The 10,185-nt window shown below is 40.5% G+C and overlaps 2 protein-coding genes across 4 annotated transcripts; both read left to right on the forward strand.

Moving 5' to 3' along the window:
* Window positions 1-80: 80 nt before the first annotated feature.
* On the forward strand, window positions 81-2,383 carry Cyp317a1 (Cytochrome P450 317a1). Its single transcript, XM_014238674.3, has 2 exons — window positions 81-1,502; window positions 1,562-2,383. Exons 1-2 carry the CDS (start codon window positions 350-352, stop codon window positions 1,987-1,989), a joined length of 1,581 nt encoding a protein of 526 aa, XP_014094149.1. The 5' UTR covers window positions 81-349; the 3' UTR covers window positions 1,990-2,383.
* Window positions 2,384-4,699: 2,316 nt separating this feature from the next.
* LOC106620255 (probable cytochrome P450 6a13) lies at window positions 4,700-10,097 on the forward strand. 3 transcript variants are annotated; one of them, XM_036374527.2, is made up of 4 exons: window positions 4,700-4,813; window positions 5,004-5,616; window positions 6,811-8,208; window positions 9,056-10,097. In XM_036374527.2, the coding sequence occupies exons 3-4, from the start codon at window positions 7,146-7,148 to the stop codon at window positions 9,586-9,588; spliced, it is 1,596 nt and encodes a 531-aa protein (XP_036230420.2). In that variant the 5' UTR covers window positions 4,700-4,813; window positions 5,004-5,616; window positions 6,811-7,145; the 3' UTR covers window positions 9,589-10,097. The 3 variants fall into 3 exon arrangements, with proteins under 3 accessions (XP_036230420.2, XP_069965133.1, XP_036230421.2); XM_070109032.1 differs by having other exon boundaries at window positions 4,700-5,616; XM_036374528.2 differs by lacking the exon at window positions 5,004-5,616.
* Window positions 10,098-10,185: the final 88 nt, after the last annotated feature.

Genomic DNA, 10,185 nt, shown 5'->3' on the forward strand with positions numbered 1-10,185 from the left:
AAAGCGCAGCGCGAGAGCGCCGCGGAGTACGAGTAACTAAAGTACTGAGGTAATCGAAACGCTTAGTAAGCGGTTGAAACGCGCGTTGAGCGGCAGCGAAAAATACTTACCGACAGTCAAGTGTTTTGCACTTTAGTATTAAACGAGAATAACAGGTGCCGGCGGTGTCGGGGTGAGGTGCATGTGTGTAACTAGATAGCATAAAATATATTTTTTAAATAAATTAGCGCTTTATACGGTCGTTCGCTTTGCTTCCCAGTGAATACTTGTCAATGTGGCCTTGAAAAGGGCAAACGATCAGTTGAAATTCCACCGCATTCACAAATAATAAAGCAAAACAACTCATAAAATGTGGTGGGTTTGGTTAATTGTTGGTGTTGTACTAGCAATGCTCGTCGTTTTCATCATTACGCCACTCATCTATATCTGCTACAAGCGCAACTACTGGCGTTGGCATCAAGTGCCTTTCGAAGCGCCCGCACCGGAATTTGAGATCCTGCAGCGCTTGCTCGGACTGCGGCCGACGCTGGAATGGGAGGAGCTGGAGCACTATGATTCACTGTATCGCAATTTTAAGGGCCATAGTCCGTTTTGCGGTTTCTATCATCGCATGCAGCCGCGTGCACTCATACTTGACCGCGAATTGATTATGCAGATACTAATCAAGAACTTCTCGAATTTCAACGATCGCGGCATCTACCACAACAGCAAAGATGATCCGCTCTCTGCCGATTTGTATAGCCGACGCGGTAGCGAATGGAAAGAGATGCGTTTGCGACTAGAACCGATCTTCGCCAAAGATGAAATGCGCTACCTGTACGATAGTTTGCGCGATTCGTGCGCCGAGTGGCTAAATGGCTTCGACCAGTTGGTGCGAGATGAGCGCGCACACAGCGGTTACATTGAAATACGTACACAAATGCGTCGCTATGTGTTAGCCAGTTTAGCAGCTTGTGTATTCGATTTGAATGCACAACGCCAAGAGAAATATCCGCTCAATGTGTTCGATGATATGACTCACCTGGAAAATACGACATCACGTCATAGTAAGTTTGCGAATGCTGTTTTACGACGCTACCCGCGGTTAAGTAAGAAACTCAAAATGCGCACTACCTGCAAGGTAGTTGAAGACTATTTCACGGGGCTCATCGCTGAAGTAGTCGCGGAGCGCGAAAAGAATGGCACCGAAAAGAAAGACTATCTCCAATTGCTGATCAACTTAATGCAGCAGGAATTGAGTACGCACGAAGTGGAAGATCAAACAATGAAGGAGCTTAAAGAGCACTTGATGGACGAATTGGCGGCGCATGCTATCTCGTTTCTTAAAGCCGGCTTACGTCCTACAACACACACTATTACATATGTTTTATATGAGTTGGCCTTAAACGATCCCATACAACAGCAGTTGCGTGACGAGGTGGAAGAAGCTTTGCAACGCCACAACAATGAGCTCTCGTACGATTGCATACGTGAGCTGAAGTTTCTAGGTCAAGTCATATCAGGTAAGTTGCCTTCTGAATAAAATGTCAGAGTATGAACTCATTTCTTCTCTAATTTCCAGAGACCATACGCCTCCATCCGGTCGTTCCCTATCTAATACGACGCACACTGACCGATTTTCCCGTACCGAACAACAACAAATATACGCTACCCAAAAATATGTTCATCATCGTACCGACACATGCCATACACAACGATGCCGAATACTACCCCGAGCCGTTCATATTCAAACCGGAACGCTTCGGTCGCAGTGACAATAAGCGACGCGACCTCTGTATGTGGCTGGGTTTCGGCGAGGGTCCACGCAGCTGCATTGGCCTGCACTTTGCGCAGCTTATGATGCGTCTACTAATAGCACAATTGATCACGCGTTACCATTTCAGTGTGGATCGTACACGTTTGATGGTCAAACCACAGAATGTGATTAGACTGCGTGTGGACCCACTCAATGAACAGCCAGAGGGTAGGGAGGCTGAAGTGGTCATTTAGCTGTATGCCATGTCATTATTATGTTATTTTAGGTTTTTACAGGGTACCTTAGTAGCAGAAAATTAACTTTGAGAAATGCAACTATTCTAAATATTTATTTATGTTTATGCCGATTTACGCCTTGAAAATTAAATAACTCAACTGGACTGTGAGTTTTAGGGGGGGATGTAGTGTTATATAATAATTAAGATTTTTGATTTCAAACGCTTTTATTAGAAGGCTAAACAACTGTTTATATGAAATAACAAAAACGAGAGTCTAGTTAAAGGCGGTGAGCACTCCACTGCCGAGCAGTATTGACTTAGCTTTAAGTGTAGAGACAGTTTGTATATCAATTACAACAACAATATTAATAAGAAATGTAAATAAATGAAATAATATTATTTTAAAACCAGTCTTCTCTGACTATTTATTCGTCTCCCCATTGCCAAGGCATTGCCTCTGTATTTAGAGAAACTAATCTTTATATTGTAACAGTTGATTTTTCGGCATGATCAAGCAATACTTGTTGGAGTTTATTGGAAATACTAGCTTTCATGCCACAAATATACCATAATCGAAGCCAAAAAACTTATACATTATAGAATAATCGAAGCGATATCGCCATAACTTCGAAGGTACTACAGAAAATTACCTAAATGCCGCTATGTCTGAATTAGCATCCCTTTTTAGACAGGGTGACTCCCTATCATGGAACTTCTTCATTCTATTGCTGAAAAAATATTACGAACTGCAGAGCTAAATAGAGAAGCTGTAATCTTCTATAAGAGTGTACAGCTGCTGGCGTACGACGATGATATTGTTATCAAGCGAAGCATATGGGTCGGGTAGTGAACAAGGACAGAATGAAACATCGCCTATCAACAAACAAACAGTCTACGCATACATAACTTGGCTCCCACGTCACTGTTGACAGTCACAAGTTTTAAGTCGTAACAGCATAAATCTACATATGCATAAGTATATAAAATCTGCTATGTGGTGTAGCTTAACAATTTATTTAGTTAAGTTGGTAATTGTGGGAACAAAACTAATCTGCTCTCCACGCAGCATTTCACAGACCGCATGGCGAATAACCCTTGATTAAATTAAGTCCCACATTTCACTTTCAAGCTTAAACATTGCACGTAAATTATGAACATATTGCTAATTGCGCACGTTTCAATTAAGTGATGATGACGGGGTTCATAGCTGGTCAAGGTGGCTCTAATCATTTGCAAGTATAAACACAAAACAAGCTCGGGCGGCACGACATATGCACTTGTTGGAATATAACGATGGCAGAAGTGCAATTCATGCCGCACGCATAAATATGTACAACAACAATGAAAACCGCGAAAACCGCAAAACAACCACTTTCTTTCGCTCGCCTGACGGATTACACCTGACAGCTGGACAACATAAGTGCGGGCTCTAACTTAAGCAGCACCGCAAACGCGAGCGAGCGGGTCAAACCGGCGACTGTTCGCTTGATCTACTATGTTTGCACGAAAGAAAGTCAAAACGCTCCGATGCCGACAATAACCGTCAGTTAATCTGTTGATGCGTTCAAGCTGAAAGTCAAATAGACAGCAACTGCAAGCCTTCAAACAGCACAGAGTCTTATTAGTTTCACTCTTTATTGACTTTATTTTATTGTCGGCTGTAAAATATAAATTAATGCCAGCATAACTGTATAAATAACAAATTAAATGCTTTATGACCAAATTTAATTGCTGCACTTTTACATATGTACACGGATGTACAAAACATTCAGCGCCAACATAAATCTGTCAAATATTGTTTAATAACTTCGTCTACAATGTACTACAACAACCACCACGCTGCTAATACATCGCATTACAATAACAATGCAGGCACATGTAATAAAGTTTATTGGCAAATTGCACCTTTTAGTAACTTCATTCAAGCATTGCAGCCATCGAGGAGCGCTGCTTTTATTCCACGAACTAATTCTACCCATGCAGCCTTGGTAAGCGATATCTACGGCCGCAGCGAAGCGTAACATAACAAGCCAAGCAACTCTGCCAATGAACGCTGTGAAACGTTTTCCGCAGCAAGCAACGCCGAGTACAGTGGGTCAAAAGAAACATATTTTTAAGCAATATTGCAATGGTCAACGAATATCTATATGTACATACACTCAAGATCAAATTTGACCCTGACAAACCTTTTCCGTCGTAAACAAACAGCTGCCAAACACACACTAATTAACATATTCCGATGAAACTTCGCACATAAAAAAGTTTACGAGAATTTAGGAAAAGGTTTTGTTCGTTTCGGTTTACGCTAACAGTTTATATGGACCAGTTTGGGTCATATTTGATTTTGAGTGTTAAGATATACTCCATTTGTAACGCTATTAAATAGAGAGGCGGCTGCAAACTTCGAGCTTACTCGATTTGACAGTTCCAGCCAAGCTGCATGCTGCAAAGCGGCGGAAAACTTGCTTAAAAATTTGGCAAAGTGAGAAGTACACTCATTTGACCTCATTTGCCTGAAAATTACATTATTTGGTTTGAAATGCCTCGCGGAAAAAACTTAAAAAAGTATTAATCCCGAGCAAATTTTATACTGTTAATACTTACCCACAACTTTTTCCGTATTTACACACTGTGCGACAACATTAAACAAGATCTAAAGCACCGGCAAAGAAATACGTTTTTGCAACAGATGCATTATAATGGTATTTAGTCTTACTTTGATTCTCAAAGTGTTCATAACCAGTAGTCGGCAACTAATTGACCTACTTAAGGCAAAATAAAGGGAATTAGATTATTCAAAAAAAGTCAAAATAAAATTTCCACCTCGTAATGCCGTAGTGGTAAGAGCCTCCAGTCCGTTCCAGATGGATATACCATAAAGTTTTGGATCGGTCTCTTTTTGAAATACGCAACAAATAAAAAATATCTTGTACACCTAATGTCAATCGACTAGGGGATTTTCGAAAATTGAATGACTTGTAAACATATATAAAATTTTGCTGATTCCAAGATTTATATATTTTCCATTAGCAAAACATATAAGAGACGCAAATGAAACGATCAGATATTTATCGTAAACGACGCTGGCTGCGAACGCTGACTGCGAACTCTCAGATCACTCGATATACGCACACTTGATTCTGCTTGAGGCTCGTCACGTAATGAACAGCGTACGCACTAAACACACGCATACCAAAAAGATTTCCGCACATTGTTCACAACTAATAGATTAATTGTGGGAAAGGTACGACCCGGAGAAAGTTCAGTGTTGGCAGTTATGCGTAGATGCTGGTGCCTTGAATACCCTTTGATGTCCGCAAGCAATTAAATAGTGAGCTGACAAATAAACAATGAGATCGCGAGGCGAATATCGAATAAATGAACAATATAAATCAAATATAATACTAATTTTGTTAAGAGGTGTTTGAGTTTTTCGATAGGCGAAAAGCGAGGCCTCTTTCTTTCCGAGGCCTGCCGATTTAACGCCAATATGTAAATTGAGCGGATCAACAGCGCAGCAGCAGAGTGCTTAAATTGAACGCGAAACAACTTTAAACTGTTACACTGTTAGTGTTGTTGTGTGAATATATACAGTGACTTTTATAATGAAATCACAATTACTTGCAGTAAATTTTGAATAAGTGTGAGTCTCTAATTTTCCGAACACAGCCAAAAATAGAATCGAATAGTGCCTTAAAAAGTGAAAAAAGCAATAAATAAATAAAGTGGTCTTTGAGGCTTCGTGAGCTTCATATTTCCTCAAACTTTATAGATTTTAGGACTTTTTGCGAAATCGGTTGAAATTCCAATAAATTTTTAAATAGTATTGTTTTTATGGAAGCCATTCGTTGCCCCATCGAGGCACGCCTAATTGTGCTGGCGCTTTATTTATTTCTTATTCTAATTGAATCACCTATATAAGACTGCTCTTTTCTAAGCCTATACGATTTTGTTTTGCCATTTATTAATTCAATCTCCGCTGGCTGCCATCCAAAGACATAAATACTACCGCATATTTGCTTCATTGTAGTTTTTTTATTAAACCGTTAATTAGCCGAACTTATTCATAATTCTATTTTTAGCGCCGATATACTATTTTTGTATAATTCTTATTAATTTGAAAGATATCTTCATAAGTAACATTATTTTTTACAAATTTTCTTTTGCTCTTCTTGCGTGCGCGCTTGCGCCGTGGACAACGCCGCAGTCGGCGCGGAGCACTGTCATTTTCATTGATGCAATACCTGTCATTTTCTAGAGCTGTTAATTGAATTCCAAAACACCCCGCTGTTGTTTATGGGTGGGTCCAGCTCCAGCGGACCCGTTTTTCCAACGTCTACGCGAGCGCACGCAAGTGAGCCGTGCAAGAGGTGAGGCGAGCAGATGTGGAGCTATTTAGATTAGTTTTCGTGCGCAGGGTAATTTAACTTGCAAATGTACACATTCCAAGCCGCTAAATAGTGTTATACAAAGCCACAAAAACAAAAACAGCGAACAATATATAAAAGTATAAAAAAGGTAAGACAATAAAAAGCCAAATACATCTGTACGGATGGTATAATATGCTTCAGATGCGATAACGTTGCGTTGGACAACAACAGCAACAACGATGAAATAATTAGCGACCATACCAACATCGCTTTCACTTTCAGGGGACGCTCATCAACGCCAATACCCGGCCGCGTCGCAATAGCCGCAATATTTTAGCGGCCCTCGGCCGACGGCGCGTTTATGTCGTAAACACAGAAGAGCGCGCATGCATTGCGTGCAACTTCTATACTTTTTTCCGTATTTGTTTGTATTCATTTTTTTGTATTTTTTCTGCACTCCTCCTCAGATCAGCGACACTGTGTTTGTTGCGTTAATTGCCGCCGTCGTCACTGCGTCTATTCTTCTTCTTCTCCTAATACACGAGTAACAACAAAGCCACACCGGCATCTGCGATTTTCCGCAGCACCAAATCAAGTGAACTGCCAGCTGCCAGCCGCGACGAACATGACAAAAACGCTTAAGCAACAACGCGTCAGTCAACCTGCCAGCTAACCCGGTTGGTCAATCAAACGCAGTCAGTGCAAAGTCAGTCAGTCGAGCAGTTCACAGCGAAGCGGTCCAATACCGCTGCCTCCACTACCAAACGTACAAAGTAGTCGCTATTTTGCGCTGCACCTAAATATGGATCCGCTCACAGTTTTGTTGCTCTCGTTCATTATCCTGGCGCTTATTTGCATACATTTGCACCGCAAACAACAATATTGGGAAGCTCAGGGCATACCGCTGCTTAAACCGTTCTTGTTCTTTTTCTATGGGCGTGGACGCATTGGCACCGATTGTCATGCTATCGACATACCCAATGAAGTCTATCAACGCTTCAGAGATTCGGGTGCACCTTTAGCGGGCATGTTCATGCTCAGCGATCCACTTATCATACTACTCGATTTGGAGCTCATCAAACATGTGTTGATTAAAGACTTTGCCAACTTCAGCTATCGCGGGCTCTACCACAATCTACGCGATGATCCGCTGATGGGTAATCTAGCTGCAATCGACGGTCCTTACTGGAAGCGTCTACGCGCCAAATTGACACCATCTTTCACTACAGGCAAAATGAAATTTATGTATCCCACACTCATAAAAGTGGCCCAACAGTTGCCAGGAGTTGTGGATCGGCGCATCTCCGACGAAGGCGTAATCGATGTAAAAGATCTATCAGCCTGCTATACCACCGATGTGATAGCGTGCTCTACACTTGGCATTGAATGTGATAGTCTACACAATCCGCTTGAAGACTTTCGTCTGATTACCGTCAAGTTCTTCGAGGAGTACAGTGTAACCCGTGACTTGATTAGCCAACGCCTACCGCAGCTCGCCAAAATGTTGCACTGGACCAACACACCAAAAGTGGTGACAGATTTCTATATCAAAGTTGTGCGCGACAATATAGCCTACCGTGAAGAGCATGGCATTGTACGACAAGACTTCTTGCAAATTATGATCGATCTCATTAAAACGGAATCACTCACAATGGAAGAGATTGCTGCTCAGGTGTTTGTCTTCATCATTGCGGGCTATGAGACCACTTCGACGACCATGACAAATTGTCTGTGGGAACTGGCAGTGAATGAGGACATACAAGAGCAAGTGCGCGAGGAAGTTGTACAGGCGATGCAGGAGCACGATGATGTGCTCACTTATGAGTGTCTCAAACAAATGACCTACTTGGATCAGGTGCTCAAAGGTAAGTGAAAAGCGTTTAAGTTGTATGATGGACGCCAAGGGTAGCACGAGATATGTATATATACAAAATGTTGAATGTGAAAATATAGAAAGAGATCTCTGATAACGCATAATTGTAGAAAATGTGGCAATTAATTCCTTTAAAGCCATAAAAAGGCCAACCGAAAGACATTCGTATTTTTTATGACTTAGAATTTATATCGCTTTTATAGCACACTGCATCATTTTCAAGAAAAATATCAAGTTGCGTCTAGCAAAACCTGTATCAACAAGCAATGTTTATTGTTATGAATCGAAAATTAGAGCTTATTTGCAGGTAGACTCGTATGCGCATGAGCAAAAGCAATTAGAAGCACAGTTTTCGCTTTTGCTGAGACCTTGAGAGTAATTTAGCTAAGTGCTCGGTCATGCAAAGAATTTTGCCACTAAATGCAAGTACTAACAGGTAAATAAATTAGTTAACAATACTCGTCAAATTAATTGTTTACCTTTTAAATGAAATGCACATAAATAAACTAGGAAAGTCAAATTTGCCTTTACAATTAAAATACAAAGTATATTTTTAAGTAACTGGCTCAATGTCGTTGGAAATATTTTTCCATTTGGCAGATAAATAAAGTTCGTCTTCCTTCAAGAACGAGAACGCTCTCCCCTCTTTTGCAGCAATTAGGAGACACAGATATGTTATACGTAGGTATATCCCTTATTCGCATATATTTCTCCAAACTAAGAGCTTTGCAACTCGTCGTTACAATACGTTATCCGGTCAGGATGTTTTTAACGACGAAATTGCATCGACGTAACTTTTCATAAAGCAAAATAATTATATCTTTTCACTCTCGCCGCAGAAACCTTGCGAAAACATCCCATTGCGCCTGCATTGAAACGCGTTGCTTACGAAGACTATAAAGTACCTGGCACCAACTTTGTGATCAAAGCCAACACCACGGTGCTCATACCATCCGAAGCAATACAACACGATCCACGCTACTATCCAGATCCAGAGAAATTCGATCCGTTGCGTTTCACACCCGCAGCCATGGAGGAGCGACACCCGATGACATTCCTACCATTCGGCGATGGTCCACGTAACTGTATTGGCTTGCGCTTCGGGCGCATGCAAGTGCTCATCGGTTTGGCAATGATGTTACGCAAATATCGTTTTAGTGTGGCAAAAACCACGCCCATACCGATTGTATACGACAAAACAATTTTATTACGTGCGCCGAAAGGTAAAGTGGAGCTCAAATGTGAGCGTTTAGTTGAGGAGAAATTTGCCGATCACATACAAAAGGGTGCTGACGAAGAGATGGAAAACTTTGCCGCAAGCATAAGAGAGAGGCGTGAATATGAATGTACAGATGGTGAAAGAAAGAAATAATGGAATGGGTGTACGAAAATTCGATTGTGGTTCGGTGAAGTTTGAAATTTTGTATTAGCGGCAGCCACAATTAGTTTGAGTCTTTTGAGACTATTTTATGAAGAGGTTGTAATGATGCTTAGTGAAGCTAAGAATTATTTTAAACTTGCTATGAAAAGGTTGTGAAATTTTTAAGGGAGATTAGAGGCCCGGAGAGAATTCGAAAGTTGAAAAGTCTCGCCAAAAACATTATGTACCTAAACATAGAAGTATATGTAGTTACAAGCTCTATGCACTCGCTTAGTTGCTTAGTTAGTGCTCAGCTTTAATGCGACCAAATAGCTCAGCTAACGTAACGGTGCTTCAGAACCGTTCACCAAATAAAAGCGTAAAAGCTTTTACGATCACAATATATATACACACATACATATATAAAATATATATTTACACTACATATGCATATATTTTTAACCGTTATATTTACACTCACGCATGTTTTATTAAATGATTTATTTGAATAAAAAATGTTATTTTGTATTTGTATTCTTTCAAATTAATTCTTTTGATTTTTTATTTTGAAAACATCATTATTTATATTTTTTTATTTTAAAAACTGCA

This window comes from Bactrocera oleae, chromosome 4 (genome assembly GCF_042242935.1).
Source record: "Bactrocera oleae isolate idBacOlea1 chromosome 4, idBacOlea1, whole genome shotgun sequence".
NCBI lineage: Eukaryota > Metazoa > Arthropoda > Insecta > Diptera > Tephritidae > Bactrocera > Bactrocera oleae.